Below are 19,856 nucleotides of genomic sequence, written 5' to 3' on the forward strand. Positions count from 1 at the left end.
CCGTGATTGCGCCGGCCGCAATAGTGTAGTCGACTACGGAACATCAGAACGGGAGCCCAACGCAGATGTGAACGAGGCCTTAGAAAGCTGCAGTAATTGTATTTACATAGGACTGCCCGGTGATTTCCGGCCGCCACGGTCCTCTAGCCCCTCTGTCACCGGGCGGGGGGGGGAGGACTCGGTTCCGTGGCTCCGCTGTCGTGTGATTGGCGTGGACATTGACGCGGCCGCTCTGCTCCTCACACATTTGCCTTCTCCGCAGTGCACCAATGGGCACCTGATGTGCGCCGGGTGTTTCATTCATCTCCTGGCAGACGCCCGGCTGAAGGAGGAGCAGGCCACGTGCCCCAACTGCCGCTGCGAGATCAGCAAGAGCCTGTGCTGCCGGAACCTGGCGGTGGAGAAGGCGGTGAGCGAGCTGCCCTCCGACTGCGGCTTCTGCATGAAAGCGTTCCCGCGCTCGCTGCTGGACAGACACAAGAAGGAGGAGTGTCAGGACCGGTACGAGACACGGCCACCGTGCGTGCTCATAAATACCGGGAGTATGGGGGGGGGGGGGGGGCGCTGTTAAAGGGCCACACTCACTTTTATTGTCCATAATACAGGACCTCTCTTGTAAGGTCGGCTGCTGCCATTGGTAAAGGTATTTATAAACGCCCCAGAAAGGGTTAAACAGCCTCCCCAACCTCTTGTGGGCGGAGTAGTCAGCAGCTCTCCTCCAATCAGTGTGGCTGTACTGAGCGCCTGCTGGTTTAACCCCAGATGTCCTGATTTCTTGGCTGTACAGTATATAACCAGACGTGGCCCCTCACCCCACCTGTCAGTTATTATGTGGACCCCGCTAGCAGCTGTCATTGCGTGATGTGACCTCTCTCCCTGCAGAGTAACGCTGTGTAATACAAGAGGATCGGCTGTCCATGGCAGGGTCCGTACCATGAGCTGCCCGTGCATGAATCCGAGTGCTGTCACCCCAGCAAGACCGGCAACGAGCTGATGGAGATCCTGGACGAGATGGACCAAACCCACAAGAAGGAGATGCAGCTGTACAACAGTATCTTCGGGCTGCTGAGCTTCGAGAAGATCGGATACACAGGTACGGAGTCCGGCGGGCGCTGCGTGCTGTCGGGCGGGCGCTGCGTGCTGTCGGGTGGGCGCTGCGTGCTGTCCGGCACTCTTCAGCTTTGTAGGTGTCGCTCAGGATCTGAGCCTCTGGAGAGCCTGGGTACCACGTGGTAGTCCGGCGTCCCCTCGTGTTACGTGTCACCAAGGACATGAAGAGCGGCAGCTGTCACTGAGATTTAGCTGCTGATCTTTATGACGTGGCCCTTGAGGTCTCCGTGTATCCCCTCGGTGCGCAGTGTAGTTATCCGGCCGAGCGCCCTGTCTATGATGTTGAGGACCAGAAGATGATGGAGAGGACCCCCCAGGTATAAGCCGTAACCGACCTCCTTCACCAAGTCAGGCCGCTGCGTTCTATTGTGCGGACAACGCGGACTCTATATAATCCTGAAGTGGCCGGCGCTGACCTTCCAGCGTAGTGAGGACGCCGCGCAGCCTGTGCGGGGATGGAATGGAGCGGTGGTGCCGCCGCGGTGCCGCTCTATGTCCGGGGCAGGTACGGCTGTGTACAGTAGAGACTGGATAGTATTGGGGCGCCCCATGTCCTCTCTCTGGAGCTCTTCTGTGTAGTCCAGGGCACTCGGTAGTGCTAGTGATGGGGGTTAGGCAGTGATTACAGCTGGGGGCACAGGTAAGTGAGTGCAGCTCCCTCCCACGTCTACACTGTGATGTTGGTGGAGGTTCTTAGGACTCCTGTGGCCTGGAGATCGGTGCTGTGACATCTTCTCGTTCTGCACCGCCATCTGGTTGGAATAAAGTTGCCTGAATTTCTGAAGTGGCGCTGTCCGTGTGTTCTTCTAACATCTCAACGAAGCGCAATATTTCCCAGCATCAATAATAAAACAAGCGGGACGTCGAAGGAAGGACGCGGGGGAAGCGCACTGATCCCTCCCGGGGGCTGGCGGTCTGTCTGTTAGTGAATTTTGTGGTTTGGTGTATGACTGCACACGAGGTGCCGTTCTGCCGCTCGCACACTGTGCTGCTCCACGAGGTGCCGTTCTGCCGCTCGCACACTGTGCTGCTCCACGAGGTGCCGCTCTGCCGCTCGCACACTGTGCTGCTCCACGAGGTGCCGCTCTGCCGCTCGCACACTGTGCTGCTCCACGAGGTGCCGGTCTGACGCTCGCAACTGTGCTGCTCCACGAGGTGCCGGTCTGACGCTCGCACACTGTGCTGCTCCACGAGGTGCCGGTCTGACGCTCGCACACTGTGCTGCTCCACGAGGTGCCGGTCTGCCGCTCGCACACTGTGCTGCTCCACGAGGTGCCGCTCGCACACTGTGCTGCTCCACGAGGTGCCGGTCTGACGCTCGCACACTGTACTGCTCCACGAGGTGCCGGTCTGACGCTCGCACACTGTACTGCTCCACGAGGTGCCGCTCTGCCGCTCGCACACTGTGCTGCTCCACGAGGTGCCGGTCGCACACTGTGCTGCTCCACGAGGTGCCGCTCTGCCGCTCGCACACTGTGCTGCTCCACGAGGTGCCGGTCTGCCGCTCGCACACTGTGCTGCTCCACGAGGTGCCGCTCTGCCGCTCGCACACTGTACTGCTCCACGAGGTGCCGCTCGCACACTGTGCTGCTCCACGAGGTGCCGGTCTGCCGCTCGCACACTGTGCTGCTCCACGAGGTGCCGGTCTGACGCTCGCACACTGTGCTGCTCCACGAGGTGCCGGTCTGACGCTCGCACACTGTGCTGCTCCACGAGGTGCCGGTCTGACGCTCGCACACTGTGCTGCTCCACGAGGTGCCGGTCTGACGCTCGCCACACTGTGCTGCTCCACGAGGTGCCGGTCTGACGCTCGCACACTGTGCTGCTCCACGAGGTGCCGGTCTGACGCTCGCACACTGTGCTGCTCCACGAGGGTGCCGGTCTGACGCTCGCACACTGTGCTGCTCCACGAGGTGTCGGTCTGACGCTCGCACACTGTGCTGCTCCACGAGGTGCCGGTCTGACGCTCGCACACTGTGCTGCTCCACGAGGTGCCGGTCTGACGCTCGCACACTGTGCTGCTCCACGAGGTGCCGGTCTGACGCTCGCACACTGTGCTGCTCCACGAGGTGCCGGTCTGACGCTCGCACACTGTGCTGCTCCACGAGGTGCCGGTCTGACGCTCGCACACTGTGCTGCTCCACGAGGTGCCGCTCTGCCGCTCGCACACTGTGCTGCTCCACGAGGTGCCGCTCTGCCGCTCGCACACTGTGCTGCTCCACGAGGTGCCGGTCTGACGCTCGCACACTGTGCTGCTCCACGAGGTGCCGGTCTGCCGCTCGCACACTGTGCTGCTCCACGAGGTGCCGGTCTGACGCTCGCACACTGTGCTGCTCCACGAGGTGCCGGTCTGACGCTCGCACACTGTGCTGCTCCACGAGGTGCCGCTCGCACACTGTGCTGCTCCACGAGGTGCCGTCTGACGCTCGCACACTGTACTGCTCCACGAGGTGCCGGTCTGACGCTCGCACACTGTACTGCTCCACGAGGTGCCGCTCTGCCGCTCGCACACTGTGCTGCTCCACGAGGTGCCGGTCGCACACTGTGCTGCTCCACGAGGTGCCGCTCTGCCGCTCGCACACTGTGCTGCTCCACGAGGTGCCGGTCTGCCGCTCGCACACTGTGCTGCTCCACGAGGTGCCGGTCTGCCGCTCGCACACTGTGCTGCTCCACGAGGTGCCGCTCTGCCGCTCGCACACTGTACTGCTCCACGAGGTGCCGCTCGCACACTGTGCTGCTCCACGAGGTGCCGTCTGACGCTCGCACACTGTGCTGCTCCACGAGGTGCCGGTCTGACGCTCGCACACTGTGCTGCTCCACGAGGTGCCGGTCTGACGCTCGCACACTGTGCTGCTCCCCGAGGTGCCGGTCTGACGCTCGCACACTGTGCTGCTCCACGAGGTGCCGGTCTGACGCTCGCACACTGTGCTGCTCCACGAGTGCCGGTCTGACGCTCGCACACTGTGCTTCTCCACGAGGTGCCGCTCGCACACTGTGCTGCTCCACGAGGTGCCGGTCTGACGCTCGCACACTGTACTGCTCCACGAGGTGCCGGTCTGCGCTCGCACACTGTACTGCTCCACGAGGTGCCGCTCTGCCGCTCGCACACTGTGCTGCTCCACGAGGTGCCCGGTCGCACACTGTGCTGCTCCACGAGGTGCCGCTCTGCCGCTCGCACACTGTGCTGCTCCACGAGGTGCCGGTCTGCCGCTCGCACACTGTGCTGCTCCACGAGGTGCCGTCTGCCGCTCGCACACTGTGCTGCTCCACGAGGTGCCGCTCTGCCGCTCGCACACTGTACTGCTCCACGAGGTGCCGCTCGCACACAGTGCTGCTCCACGAGGTGCCGGTCTGACGCTCGCACACTGTGCTGCTCCACGAGGTGCCGGTCTGACGCTCGCACACTGTGCTGCTCCACGAGGTGCCGGTCTGACGCTCGCACACTGTGCTGCTCCACGAGGTGCCGGTCTGACGCTCGCACACTGTGCTGCTCCACGAGGTGCCGGTCTGACGCTCGCACACTGTGCTGCTCCACGAGGTGCCGGTCTGACGCTCGCACACTGTGCTGCTCCACGAGGTGCCGGTCTGACGCTCGCACACTGTGCTGCTCCACGAGGTGCCGGTCTGACGCTCGCACACTGTGCTGCTCCACGAGGTGCCGGTCTGACGCTCGCACACTGTGCTGCTCCACGAGGTGCCGGTCTGACGCTCGCACACTGTGCTGCTCCACGAGGTGCCGGTCTGACGCTCGCACACTGTGCTGCTCCACGAGGTGCCGGTCTGACGCTCGCACACTGTGCTGCTCCACGAGGTGCCGGTCTGACGCTCGCACACTGTGCTGCTCCACGAGGTGCCGGTCTGACGCTCGCACACTGTGCTGCTCCACGAGGTGCCGGTCTGACGCTCGCACACTGTGCTGCTCCACGAGGTGCCGGTCTGACGCTCGCACACTGTGCTGCTCCACGAGGTGCCGGTCTGACGCTCGCACACTGTGCTGCTCCACGAGGTGCCGGTCTGACGCTCGCACACTGCGCTGCTCCATGAGGTGCCGGTCTGCCGCTCGCACACTGCGCTGCTCCACGAGGTGCCGCTCGCACACTGCGCTGCTCCACGAGGTGCCGCTCGCACACTGCGCTGCTCCACGAGGTGCCGCTCGCAGACTGTGCTGCTCCACGAGGTGCCGCTCGCACACTGTGCTGCTCCACGAGGTGCCGCTCTGCCGCTCGCACACTGTGCCGCTCCACGATGTTCCGGTCTGCCGCTCGCACACTGTGCCGCTCCACGAGGTGCCGGTCTGACGCTCGCACACTGTGCCGCTCCACGAGGTGCCGGTCTGCCGCTCGCACACTGTACCGCTCCACGAGGTGCCGCTCGCACACTGCCGCTCCACGAGGTGCCGGTCTGACGCTCGCACACTGTGCCGCTCCACGAGGTGCCGGTCTGCCGCTCGCACACTGTGCCGCTCCACGAGGTGCCGGTCTGCCGCTCGCACACTGTACCGCTCCACGAGGTGCCGCTCGCCACACTGCCGCTCCACGAGGTGCCGGTCTGACGCTCGCACACTGTGCTGCTCCACGAGGTGCCGGTCTGCCGCTCGCACACTGTGCTGCTCCACGAGGTGCCGGTCTGCCGCTCGCACACTGTGCTGCTCCACGAGGTGCCGGTCTGCCGCTCGCACACTGTGCTGCTCCACGAGGTGCCGGTCTGCCGCTCGCACACTGTGCTGCTCCACGAGGTGCCGGTCTGCCGCTCGCACACTGTGCTGCTCCACGAGGTGCCGGTCTGCCGCTCGCACACTGTACTGCTCCACGAGGTGCCGGTCTGCCGCTCGCACACTGTACTGCTCCACGAGGTGCCGTTCTGCCGCTCGCACACTGTGCTGCTCCACGAGGTGCCGCTCGCACACTGTGCTGCTCCACGAGGTGCCGGTCTGCCGCTCGCACACTGTACTGCTCCACGAGGTGCCGTTCTGCCGCTCGCACACTGTGCTGCTCCACGAGGTGCCGCTCGCACACTGTGCTGCTCCACGAGGTGCCGGTCTGACGCTCGCACACTGTGCTGCTCCACGAGGTGCCGGTCTGACGCTCGCACACTGTGCTGCTCCACGAGGTGCCGGTCTGCCGCTCGCACACTGTGCCGCTCCACGAGGTGCCGGTCTGCCGCTCGCACACTGTACCGCTCCACGAGGTGCCGCTCTGCCGCTCGCACACTGTACCGCTCCACGAGGTGCCGCTCGCACACTGCCGCTCCACGAGGTGCCGGTCTGACGCTCGCACACTGTGCTGCTCCACGAGGTGCCGGTCTGACGCTCGCACACTGTGCTGCTCCACGAGGTGCCGGTCTGCCGCTTGCACACTGTACCGCTCCACGAGGTGCCGCTCTGCCGCTCGCACACTGTACCGCTCCACGAGGTGCCGCTCGCACACTGCCGCTCCACGAGGTGCCGGTCTGACGCTCGCACACTGTGCTGCTCCACGAGGTGCCGGTCTGACGCTCGCACACTGTGCTGCTCCACGAGGTGCCGGTCGTGCCGCTCGCACACTGCTTCTCCACGAGGTGCCGGTCTGCCGCTCGCACACTGTACTGCTCCACGAGGTGCCGGTCTGACGCTCGCGCACTGTGCTGCTCCACGAGGTGCCGGTCTGACGCTCGCGCACTGTGCTGCTCCACGAGGTGCCGGTCTGACGCTCGCGCACTGTGCTGCTCCACGAGGTGCCGGTCTGACGCTCGCACACTGTGCCGCTCCACGAGGTGCCGGTCTGACGCTCGCACACTGTGCCGCTCCACGAGGTGCCGGTCTGACGCTCGCACACTGTGCCGCTCCACGAGTTGCCGGTCTGACGCTCGCACACTGTGCCGCTCCACGAGGTGCCGGTCTGACGCCCGCACACTGTGCCGCTCCACGAGGTGCCGGTCTGCCGCTCGCACACTGTGCCGCTCCACGAGGTGCCGGTCTGCCGCTCGCACACTGCTTCTCCACGAGGTGCCGTTCTGCCGCTCGCACACTGTGCCGCTCCACGAGGTGCCGGTCTGCCGCTCGCACACTGTGCTGCTCCGCGAGGTGCCGGTCTGCCGCTCGCACACTGTGCTGCTCCACGAGGTGCCGGTCTGCCGCTCGCACACTGCTTCTCCACGAGGTGCCGTTCTGCCGCTCGCACACTGTGCTGCTCCACGAGGTGCCGGTCTGCCGCTCGCACACTGTGCTGCTCCACGAGGTGCCGGTCTGCCGCTCGCACACTGTACTGCTCCACGAGGTGCCGGTCTCACGCTCGCACACTGCTGCTCCACGAGGTGCCGCTCGCACACTGTGCTGCTCCACGAGGTGCCGGTCTGCCGCTCGCACACTGTGCTGCTCCACGAGGTGCCGGTCTGACGCTCGCACACTGTGCTGCTCCACGAGGTGCCGGTCTGCCGCTCGCACACTGTGCTGCTCCACGAGGTGCCGGTCTGCCGCTCGCACACTGCTTCTCCACGAGGTGCCGTTCTGACGCTCGCACACTGCTGCTCCACGAGGTGCCGCTCGCACACTGTGCTGCTCCACGAGGTGCCGGTCTGCCGCTCGCACACTGTGCTGCTCCACGAGGTGCCGGTCTGACGCTCGCACACTGTGCTGCTCCACGAGGTGCCGGTCTGACGCTCGCACACTGTGCTGCTCCACGAGGTGCCCGCTCTGCCGCTCGCACACTGTGCTGCTCCACGAGGTGCCGCTCTGCCGCTCGCACACTGTGCTGCTCCACGAGGTGCCGGTCTGCCGCTCGCACACTGTGCTGCTCCACGAGGTGCCGGTCTGCCGCTCGCGCACTGTACTGCTCCACGAGGTGCCGGTCTGACGCTCGCACACTGTGCTGGTCCACGAGGTGCCCGCTCTGCCGCTCGCACACTGTGCTGCTCCACGAGGTGCCGCTCTGCCGCTCCCACACTGTGCTGCTCCACGAGGTGCCGCTCGCACACTGCTGCTCCACGAGGTGCCGGTCTGCCGCTCGCACACTGTACTGCTCCACGAGGTTCCGGTCTGCCGCTCGCACACTGTGCTGCTCCACGAGGTTCCGGTCTGCCGCTCGCACACTACTGCTCCACGAGGTGCCGTTCTGCCGCTCGCACACTGTACTGCTCCACGAGGTGCCGCTCTGCCGCTCGCACACTGTGCTGCTCCACGAGGTGCCGTTCTGCCGCTCGCACACTGTACTGCTCCACGAGGTGCCGCTCTGCCGCTCGCACACTGTGCTGCTCCACGAGGTGCCGGTCTGACGCTCGCACACTGTGCTGCTCCACGAGGTGCCGGTCTGCCGCTCGCACACTGTGCTGCTCCACGAGGTGCCGGTCTGACGCTCGCACACTGTGCTGCTCCACGAGGTGCCGGTCTGCCGCTCGCACACTGCTTCTCCACGAGGTGCCGGTCTGCCGCTCGCACACTGTGCTGCTCCACGAGGTGCCGGTCTGCCGCTCGCACACTGTGCTGCTCCACGAGGTGCCGGCTCTGCCGCTCGCACACTGTGCTGCTCCACGAGGTGCCGGTCTGACGCTCGCACACTGTGCTGCTCCACGAGGTGCCGCTCGCACACTGTGCTGCTCCACGAGGTGCCGGTCTGCCGCTCGCACACTGCTTCTCCACGAGGTGCCGGTCTGCCGCTCGCACACTGCTTCTCCACGAGGTGCCGTTCTGCCGCTCGCACACTGTGCTGCTCCACGAGGTGCCGGTCTGCCGCTCGCGCACTGTACTGCTCCACGAGGTGCCGCTCTGCCGCTTGCACACTGTGCTGGTCCACGAGGTGCCGCTCTGCCGCTCGCACACTGTGCTGCTCCACGAGGTGCCGCTCTGCCGCTCCCACACTGTGCTGCTCCACGAGGTGCCGCTCGCACACTGCTGCTCCACGAGGTGCCGGTCTGCCGCTCGCACACTGTACTGCTCCACGAGGTTCCGGTCTGCCGCTCGCACACTGTGCTGCTCCACGAGGTTCCGGTCTGCCGCTCGCACACTACTGCTCCACGAGGTGCCGTTCTGCGCTCGCACACTGTACTGCTCCACGAGGTGCCGCTCTGCCGCTCGCACACTGTGCTGCTCCACGAGGTGCCGTTCTGCCGCTCGCACACTGTACTGCTCCACGAGGTGCCGCTCTGCCGCTCGCACACTGTGCTGCTCCACGAGGTGCCGGTCTGACGCTCGCACACTGTGCTGCTCCACGAGGTGCCGGTCTGCCGCTCGCACACTGTGCTGCTCCACGAGGTGCCGGTCTGACGCTCGCACACTGTGCTGCTCCACGAGGTGCCGGTCTGCCGCTCGCACACTGCTTCTCCACGAGGTGCCGGTCTGCCGCTCGCACACTGTGCTGCTCCACGAGGTGCCGGTCTGCCGCTCGCACACTGTGCTGCTCCACGAGGTGCCGGTCTGACGCTCGCACACTGTGCTGCTCCACGAGGTGCCGCTCGCACACTGTGCTGCTCCACGAGGTGCCGGTCTGCCGCTCGCACACTGCTTCTCCACGAGGTGCCGGTCTGCCGCTCGCACACTGCTTCTCCACGAGGTGCCGTTCTGCCGCTCGCACACTGTGCTGCTCCACGAGGTGCCGGTCTGCCGCTCGCGCACTGTACTGCTCCACGAGGTGCCGGTCTGACGCTCGCGCACTGTGCTGCTCCACGAGGTGCCGCTCTGCCGCTTGCACACTGTGCTGCTCCACGAGGTGCCGCTCTGCCGCTCCCACACTGTGCTGCTCCACGAGGTGCCGCTCTGCCGCTCGCACACTGCTGCTCCACGAGGTGCCGGTCTGCCGCTCGCACACTGTACTGCTCCACGAGGTTCCGGTCTGCCGCTCGCACACTGTGCTGCTCCACGAGGTGCCGCTCGCACACTGTGCTGCTCCACGAGGTGCCGGTCTGCCGCTCGCACACTGCTTCTCCACGAGGTGCCGGTCTGCCGCTCGCACACTGCTTCTCCACGAGGTGCCGTTCTGCCGCTCGCACACTGTGCTGCTCCACGAGGTGCCGGTCTGCCGCTCGCGCACTGTACTGCTCCACGAGGTGCCGGTCTGACGCTCGCACACTGTGCTGCTCCACGAGGTGCCGGTCTGCCGCTCGCACACTGTGCCGCTCCACGAGGTGCCGGTCTGCCGCTCGCACACTGTACCGCTCCACGAGGTGCCGCTCTGCCGCTCGCACACTGTACCGCTCCACGAGGTGCCGCTCGCACACTGCCGCTCCACGAGGTGCCGGTCTGACGCTCGCACACTGTGCTGCTCCACGAGGTGCCGGTCTGACGCTCGCACACTGTGCTGCTCCACGAGGTGCCGGTCTGCCGCTTGCACACTGTACCGCTCCACGAGGTGCCGCTCTGCCGCTCGCACACTGTACCGCTCCACGAGGTGCCGCTCGCACACTGCCGCTCCACGAGGTGCCGGTCTGACGCTCGCACACTGTGCTGCTCCACGAGGTGCCGGTCTGACGCTCGCACACTGTGCTGCTCCACGAGGTGCCGGTCTGCCGCTCGCACACTGCTTCTCCACGAGGTGCCGGTCTGCCGCTCGCACACTGTACTGCTCCACGAGGTGCCGGTCTGACGCTCGCGCACTGTGCTGCTCCACGAGGTGCCGGTCTGACGCTCGCGCACTGTGCTGCTCCACGAGGTGCCGGTCTGACGCTCGCGCACTGTGCTGCTCCACGAGGTGCCGGTCTGACGCTCGCACACTGTGCCGCTCCACGAGGTGCCGGTCTGACGCTCGCACACTGTGCCGCTCCACGAGGTGCCGGTCTGACGCTCGCACACTGTGCCGCTCCACGAGTTGCCGGTCTGACGCTCGCACACTGTGCCGCTCCACGAGGTGCCGGTCTGACGCCCGCACACTGTGCCGCTCCACGAGGTGCCGGTCTGCCGCTCGCACACTGTGGCCGCTCCACGAGGTGCCGGTCTGCCGCTCGCACACTGCTTCTCCACGAGGTGCCGTTCTGCCGCTCGCACACTGTGCCGCTCCACGAGGTGCCGGTCTGCCGCTCGCACACTGTGCTGCTCCGCGAGGTGCCGGTCTGCCGCTCGCACACTGTGCTGCTCCACGAGGTGCCGGTCTGCCGCTCGCACACGCTTCTCCACGAGGTGCCGTTCTGCCGCTCGCACACTGTGCTGCTCCACGAGGTGCCGGTCTGCCGCTCGCACACTGTGCTGCTCCACGAGGTGCCGGTCTGCCGCTCGCACACTGTACTGCTCCACGAGGTGCCGGTCTCACGCTCGCACACTGCTGCTCCACGAGGTGCCGCTCGCACACTGTGCTGCTCCACGAGGTGCCGGTCTGCCGCTCGCACACTGTGCTGCTCCACGAGGTGCCGGTCTGACGCTCGCACACTGTGCTGCTCCACGAGGTGCCGGTCTGCCGCTCGCACACTGTGCTGCTCCACGAGGTGCCGGTCTGCCGCTCGCACACTGCTTCTCCACGAGGTGCCGTTCTGACGCTCGCACACTGCTGCTCCACGAGGTGCCGCTCGCACACTGTGCTGCTCCACGAGGTGCCGGTCTGCCGCTCGCACACTGTGCTGCTCCACGAGGTGCCGGTCTGACGCTCGCACACTGTGCTGCTCCACGAGGTGCCGGTCTGACGCTCGCACACTGTGCTGCTCCACGAGGTGCCGCTCTGCCGCTCGCACACTGTGCTGCTCCACGAGGTGCCGCTCTGCCGCTCGCACACTGTGCTGCTCCACGAGGTGCCGGTCTGCCGCTCGCACACTGTGCTGCTCCACGAGGTGCCGGTCTGCCGCTCGCGCACTGTACTGCTCCACGAGGTGCCGGTCTGACGCTCGCACACTGTGCTGGTCCACGAGGTGCCGCTCTGCCGCTCGCACACTGTGCTGCTCCACGAGGTGCCGCTCTGCCGCTCCCACACTGTGCTGCTCCACGAGGTGCCGCTCGCACACTGCTGCTCCACGAGGTGCCGGTCTGCCGCTCGCACACTGTACTGCTCCACGAGGTTCCGGTCTGCCGCTCGCACACTGTGCTGCTCCACGAGGTTCCGGTCTGCCGCTCGCACACTACTGCTCCACGAGGTGCCGTTCTGCCGCTCGCACACTGTACTGCTCCACGAGGTGCCGCTCTGCCGCTCGCACACTGTGCTGCTCCACGAGGTGCCGTTCTGCCGCTCGCACACTGTACTGCTCCACGAGGTGCCGCTCTGCCGCTCGCACACTGTGCTGCTCCACGAGGTGCCGGTCTGACGCTCGCACACTGTGCTGCTCCACGAGGTGCCGGTCTGCCGCTCGCACACTGTGCTGCTCCACGAGGTGCCGGTCTGACGCTCGCACACTGTGCTGCTCCACGAGGTGCCGGTCTGCCGCTCGCACACTGCTTCTCCACGAGGTGCCGGTCTGCCGCTCGCACACTGTGCTGCTCCACGAGGTGCCGGTCTGCCGCTCGCACACTGTGCTGCTCCACGAGGTGCCGGTCTGCCGCTCGCACACTGTGCTGCTCCACGAGGTGCCGGTCTGACGCTCGCACACTGTGCTGCTCCACGAGGTGCCGCTCGCACACTGTGCTGCTCCACGAGGTGCCGGTCTGCCGCTCGCACACTGCTTCTCCACGAGGTGCCGGTCTGCCGCTCGCACACTGCTTCTCCACGAGGTGCCGTTCTGCCGCTCGCACACTGTGCTGCTCCACGAGGTGCCGGTCTGCCGCTCGCGCACTGTACTGCTCCACGAGGTGCCGCTCTGCCGCTTGCACACTGTGCTGGTCCACGAGGTGCCGCTCTGCCGCTCGCACACTGTGCTGCTCCACGAGGTGCCGCTCTGCCGCTCCCACACTGTGCTGCTCCACGAGGTGCCGCTCGCACACTGCTGCTCCACGAGGTGCCGGTCTGCCGCTCGCACACTGTACTGCTCCACGAGGTTCCGGTCTGCCGCTCGCACACTGTGCTGCTCCACGAGGTTCCGGTCTGCCGCTCGCACACTACTGCTCCACGAGGTGCCGTTCTGCCGCTCGCACACTGTACTGCTCCACGAGGTGCCGCTCTGCCGCTCGCACACTGTGCTGCTCCACGAGGTGCCGTTCTGCCGCTCGCACACTGTACTGCTCCACGAGGTGCCGCTCTGCCGCTCGCACACTGTGCTGCTCCACGAGGTGCCGGTCTGACGCTCGCACACTGTGCTGCTCCACGAGGTGCCGGTCTGCCGCTCGCACACTGTGCTGCTCCACGAGGTGCCGGTCTGACGCTCGCACACTGTGCTGCTCCACGAGGTGCCGGTCTGCCGCTCGCACACTGCTTCTCCACGAGGTGCCGGTCTGCCGCTCGCACACTGTGCTGCTCCACGAGGTGCCGGTCTGCCGCTCGCACACTGTGCTGCTCCACGAGGTGCCGGTCTGACGCTCGCACACTGTGCTGCTCCACGAGGTGCCGCTCGCACACTGTGCTGCTCCACGAGGTGCCGGTCTGCCGCTCGCACACTGCTTCTCCACGAGGTGCCGGTCTGCCGCTCGCACACTGCTTCTCCACGAGGTGCCGTTCTGCCGCTCGCACACTGTGCTGCTCCACGAGGTGCCGGTCTGCCGCTCGCGCACTGTACTGCTCCACGAGGTGCCGGTCTGACGCTCGCGCACTGTGCTGCTCCACGAGGTGCCGCTCTGCCGCTTGCACACTGTGCTGCTCCACGAGGTGCCGCTCTGCCGCTCCCACACTGTGCTGCTCCACGAGGTGCCGCTCTGCCGCTCGCACACTGCTGCTCCACGAGGTGCCGGTCTGCCGCTCGCACACTGTACTGCTCCACGAGGTTCCGGTCTGCCGCTCGCACACTGTGCTGCTCCACGAGGTGCCGCTCGCACACTGTGCTGCTCCACGAGGTGCCGGTCTGCCGCTCGCACACTGCTTCTCCACGAGGTGCCGGTCTGCCGCTCGCACACTGCTTCTCCACGAGGTGCCGTTCTGCCGCTCGCACACTGTGCTGCTCCACGAGGTGCCGGTCTGCCGCTCGCGCACTGTACTGCTCCACGAGGTGCCGGTCTGACGCTCGCACACTGTGCTGCTCCACGAGGTGCCGGTCTGCCGCTCGCACACTGTGCTGCTCCACGAGGTGCCGGTCTGCCGCTCCCACACTGTGCTGCTCCACGAGGTGCCGCTCTGCCGCTCGCACACTGCTGCTCCACGAGGTGCCGGTCTGCCGCTCGCACACTGTGCCGCTCCACGAGGTGCCGGTCTGCCGCTCGCACACTGTACCGCTCCACGAGGTGCCGCTCTGCCGCTCGCACACTGTACCGCTCCACGAGGTGCCGCTCGCACACTGCCGCTCCACGAGGTGCCGGTCTGACGCTCGCACACTGTGCTGCTCCACGAGGTGCCGGTCTGACGCTCGCACACTGTGCTGCTCCACGAGGTGCCGGTCTGCCGCTTGCACACTGTACCGCTCCACGAGGTGCCGCTCTGCCGCTCGCACACTGTACCGCTCCACGAGGTGCCGCTCGCACACTGCCGCTCCACGAGGTGCCGGTCTGACGCTCGCACACTGTGCTGCTCCACGAGGTGCCGGTCTGACGCTCGCACACTGTGCTGCTCCACGAGGTGCCGGTCTGCCGCTCGCACACTGCTTCTCCACGAGGTGCCGGTCTGCCGCTCGCACACTGTACTGCTCCACGAGGTGCCGGTCTGACGCTCGCGCACTGTGCTGCTCCACGAGGTGCCGGTCTGACGCTCGCGCACTGTGCTGCTCCACGAGGTGCCGGTCTGACGCTCGCGCACTGTGCTGCTCCACGAGGTGCCGGTCTGACGCTCGCACACTGTGCCGCTCCACGAGGTGCCGGTCTGACGCTCGCACACTGTGCCGCTCCACGAGGTGCCGGTCTGACGCTCGCACACTGTGCCGCTCCACGAGTTGCCGGTCTGACGCTCGCACACTGTGCCGCTCCACGAGGTGCCGGTCTGACGCCCGCACACTGTGCCGCTCCACGAGGTGCCGGTCTGCCGCTCGCACACTGTGCCGCTCCACGAGGTGCCGGTCTGCCGCTCGCACACTGCTTCTCCACGAGGTGCCGTTCTGCCGCTCGCACACTGTGCCGCTCCACGAGGTGCCGGTCTGCCGCTCGCACACTGTGCTGCTCCGCGAGGTGCCGGTCTGCCGCTCGCACACTGTGCTGCTCCACGAGGTGCCGGTCTGCCGCTCGCACACTGTGCTGCTCCACGAGGTGCCGGTCTGACGCTCGCACACTGCTTCTCCACGAGGTGCCGGTCTGCCGCTCGCACACTGCTTCTCCACGAGGTGCCGTTCTGCCGCTCGCACACTGTGCTGCTCCACGAGGTGCCGCTCTGCCGCTCGCACACTGTACTGCTCCACGAGGTGCCGCTCTGCCGCTCGCACACTGTACTGCTCCACGAGGTGCCGCTCTGCCGCTCGCACACTGTACTGCTCCACGAGGTGCCGCTCTGCCGCTCGCACACTGTACTGCTCCACGAGGTGCCGCTCTGCCGCTCGCACACTGTACTGCTCCACGAGGTGCCGGTCTGCCGCTTGCACACTGTGCTGCTTGTGTTTTACCTATGTAGTTAGCGCATTCATCTCCCTTTCCCCTTTTATGAGGCAGGAGCCACCGCGGAGCGCTCGCCGGTAACAGGTAACCTGGTGTAGTCGGGGGAAGGTGCCGGACATAACTGCACCAGGTAATTGTTCTTCTCTCTCCTGTCATAGAGGTCCAGTTCCGACCTTACAGAACAGACGACTTCATCACACGCCTGTACTATGAGACTCCACGCTTCACCGTGCTCAACCAGACCTGGGTGCTGAAGGCCCGCGTCAACGACTCCGAGAGGAACCCCAACTTGTCCTGCAAGCGAACCCTCTCCTTCCAGCTCATCCTAAAAAGCAAGATCAACTCCCCCATGGAGTGCTCATTCCTGCTGCTCAAAGGTCCTTACGATGACGTCAAGATCCAGCCGGTCATCTACCACTTTGTGTTCACCAATGAGAACAACGAGACGGAGTACGTGCCGCTGCCCATCATAGACTCTGTGGAATGTAACAAACTGCTGGCGGCAAAGAACATCAACCTGCGGCTCTTTATATTCCAGATCCAGAAGTGAACCGTACTTACCTCACCCCCCTGCCCAGACCTCACCCCCTCTCTGCCCAGACCTCACCCCCTCTCTGCCCAGACCTCACCCCCCCCAGAACTCCTCCCGCCCCCCCTGCCCAGACCTCACCCCCTCTCTGCCCAGACCTCACCCCCCCCGCCCCCCTGCCCAGACCTCACCCCCTCTCTGCCCAGACCTCACCCCCCCCAGAACTCCTCCCGCCCCCCCTGCCCAGACCTCAGCCTCGCCCCCCCCTGCCCAGACCTCAGCCTCGCCCCCCCCTGCCCATACCTCGGCCTCAGCCACACCTCGCTCCCCTCTGCCCTGACCTCGGCCCCCCGCCCAGACCTCGGCCCCCCCTGCCCTGACCTCGGCCCCCCCTGCCCATACCTCGGCCTCAGCCTGACCTCGGCCCAGACCCCGGCCTCGCCCCCCCCTGCCCACACCTCGGCCTCGCCCCCCCTGCCCATACCTCGGCCTCAGCCACACCTCGCCCCCCTCTGCCCTCCCCGCCCAGACCTCGGCCCCCCCCCCCCCCTGCCAAGACCTCGGCCCCCCCCTGCCCAGACCCCGGCCTCGCCCCCCCCCTGCCCAGACCTCGGCCATCCCCCTGCCCACACCCCGGCCTCGCCCCCCCTGCCCATACCTCGGCCTCACCCAGACCTCTCCCCCCCCCCTGCCCATACCTTGGCCTCACCCAGACCTCTCCCCCCCCCCCATGCCCATACCTCGGCCTCACCCAGACCTCTCCCCCCCCCCCTGCCCATACCTTGGCCTCACCCAGACCTCTCCCCCCCCCCTGCCCATACCTCGGCCTCACCCAGACCTCTCCCCCCCCCCCCCTGCCCAGACCTCAGCCGGAGGCGCGGGGAGAAACCGGTCTTTATATTTCATGACTTTGCTTTTCAGGAGTTTGCAGGCTGCATGTGTCGGTTAGAGACGTCTCCTGTGACTCCATCTTTCTTTCTCAGTATTTCTGGATTATGAAGTGTTCGTGCTCCTCTCGCCCCGTTCTGGGTGGTGGAGCGATCTACAATGATCAGCCTGTGAAGGATCCGTCTCCAGTTCTGTTACTCTCATAAGTTTATTTTTCTTTGATGAGCACCGTATCATGTACGCAGCCCCCATGTCCCAGACTGAAGCTCATTCACTTCTTGTCTAGCTCCCCTTTAATTTATTTTCTTGTTCTAGGCAAGGCATGGGTGAATAGGCCGGGACTGGCAGGAAACCACATCACACACTGCACAGGGGGAGGTCAGCAGTCAAGTCCCTTAAAGGAGAACCCCGGTAATCATGACTCCTCCCCATAGTCTATAAGCTCCTCCCACACAGTATAAACTCTTTGTGCCCCCTGTAGTCGTGGTCATACGTTGTAGCATCTCGTATCTCTGATTTTCTCGCCACCAAATTAGCGCCAGACTCCACCCCCTTCCCTACATCAGCTATAATGTGACAACTAAGCTCCGCCCAGGATAGCAAAGATTTCTGAAATGTCAGCTGGAAATGATGCATCATGGGACATAACTGATAAGAAATAATTGAGGTTTCCATTTGCAGTCACCGGCGGTCTTACACAGGGGGAGGGGTCCTCAGTGTAACGTGATGGGTGGGGGGGCTTCATGAAGATGAGATGATCTATATGGCAGTGGGTAATTTCCCAGCAGTGGTTGCTGGAGGGTTTTTTGGGGAGCTGGTGGTAAATATCCAGGAATATTGTCATGAGAAGGGTGGAGCGCCCCCCGCAGGGATATATCCTCCATGCACCCGCACTGCCTGGCAGGCCTTGTATTCTCTGTAGGTGGCCGCCATCTTTTCTCTGTTATCAGCCTATAATCTCACTGCCTTGCTCCTAGAGCCTCATTCTGTTTTATTAGCTGTAAATAGAAATGTGGGGGGCTGGGCGGGAGTGGGGGGCTGCGGAGCGGGTCCAGCCTCGGGGTCTAGGTCTCTGTATGTTTTACTTTATTTTTGGCTGATAAATAATAAAAATGGTTCCTGCAAACCAGTGGCTGCTGCGCTGTCCTCTGTCCTGCCGGGGCCGTGCGGGGCCACACGACTACCAGGCCGACTGTCCGCGATCTGCAGCACAACTGCCAGCAAGGCTTATAGGGGAACGGTGGGAGTTGTGATAGAACCACAGACTGGAGATGAGCAGAACATAGCGGCCCACCATGCCTCTCTGTGCCGCCCCCAACCCTCAGGATATAGACGTGCCCACCATGCCTCTCTGTGCCGCCCCCAACCCTCAGGATATAGACGTGCCCACCGGAGTTCTGTTGGATGAGTTATGGGGGACGCTGTGGCTGGCATTGTTATGGGGGACGCTGTGGCTGGCATTGTTATGGGGGACGCTGTGGCTGGCATTGTTATGGGGGACGCTGTGGCTGGCATTGTTATGGGGGACGCTGTGGCTGGCATTGTTATGGGGGACGCTGTGGCTGGCATTGTTATGGGGGACGCTGTGGCTGGCATTGTTATGGGGGACGCTGTGGCTGGCATTGTTATGGGGGACGCTGTGGCTGGCATTGTTATGGGGGACGCTGGCTGGCATTGTTATGGGGGACGCTGTGGCTGGCATTGTTATGGGGGACGCTGGCTGGCATTGTTATGGGGGACGCTGTGGCTGGCATTGTTATGGGGGACGCTGTGGCTGGCATTGTTATGGGGGACGCTGGCTGGCATTGTTATGGGGGACGCTGTGGCTGGCATTGTTATGGGGGACGCTGTGGCTGGCATTGTTATGGGGGACGCTGTGGCTGGCATTGTTATGGGGGACGCTGTGGCTGGCATTGTTATGGGGGACGCTGTGGCTGGCATTGTTATGGGGGACGCTGTGGCTGGCATTGTTATGGGGGACGCTGTGGCTGGCATTGTTATGGGGGACGCTGTGGCTGGCATTGTTATGGGGGACGCTGTGGCTGGCATTGTTATGGGGGACGCTGTGGCTGGCATTGTTATGGGGGACGCTGGCTGGCATTGTTATGGGGGACGCTGTGGCTGGCATTGTTATGGGGGACGCTGGCTGGCATTGTTATGGGGGACGCTGTGGCTGGCATTGTTATGGGGGACGCTGGCTGGCATTGTTATGGGGGACGCTGTGGCTGGCATTGTTATGGGGGACGCTGTGGCTGGCATTGTTATGGGGGACGCTGGCTGGCATTGTTATGGGGGACGCTGTGGCTGGCATTGTTATGGGGGACGCTGTGGCTGGCATTGTTATGGGGGACGCTGTGGCTGGCATTGTTATGGGGGACGCTGTGGCTGGCATTGTTATGGGGGACGCTGTGGCTGGCATTGTTATGGGGGACGCTGTGGCTGGCATTGTTATGGGGGACGCTGTGGCTGGCATTGTTATGGGGGACGCTGTGGCTGGCATTGTTATGGGGAACGCTGTGGCTGGCATTGTTATGGGGGACGCTGTGGCTGGCATTGTTATGGGGGACGCTGTGGCTGGCATTGTTATGGGGGACGCTGGCTGGCATTGTTATGGGGGACGCTGTGGCTGGCATTGTTATGGGGGACGCTGGCTGGCATTGTTATGGGGGACGCTGTGGCTGGCATTGTTATGGGGGACGCTGTGGCTGGCATTGTTATGGGGGACACTGGCTGGCATTGTTATGGGGGACGCTGTGGCTGGCATTGTTATGGGGGACGCTGTGGCTGGCATTGTTATGGGGGACGCTGGCTGGCATTGTTATGGGGGACGCTGTGGCTGGCATTGTT

At 65.0% G+C, this 19,856-nt stretch overlaps 1 protein-coding gene across 1 annotated transcript; it reads left to right on the forward strand.

Moving 5' to 3' along the window:
* Positions 1–241: 241 nt before the first annotated feature.
* ZFTRAF1 (zinc finger TRAF-type containing 1) lies at positions 242–18,132 on the forward strand. The gene is given in 4 exon segments (XM_075848167.1): positions 242–501; positions 883–893; positions 896–1,093; positions 15,751–18,132. Coding segments are annotated over 4 exon segments (822 nt in total). The 5' UTR covers positions 242–280; the 3' UTR covers positions 16,143–18,132.
* The last annotated feature ends 1,724 nt before the right edge of the window (positions 18,133–19,856 follow it).

Source organism: Rhinoderma darwinii, unplaced genomic scaffold, assembly GCF_050947455.1.
Source record: "Rhinoderma darwinii isolate aRhiDar2 unplaced genomic scaffold, aRhiDar2.hap1 Scaffold_2251, whole genome shotgun sequence".
Classification (NCBI taxonomy): Eukaryota; Metazoa; Chordata; class Amphibia; order Anura; family Rhinodermatidae; genus Rhinoderma; species Rhinoderma darwinii.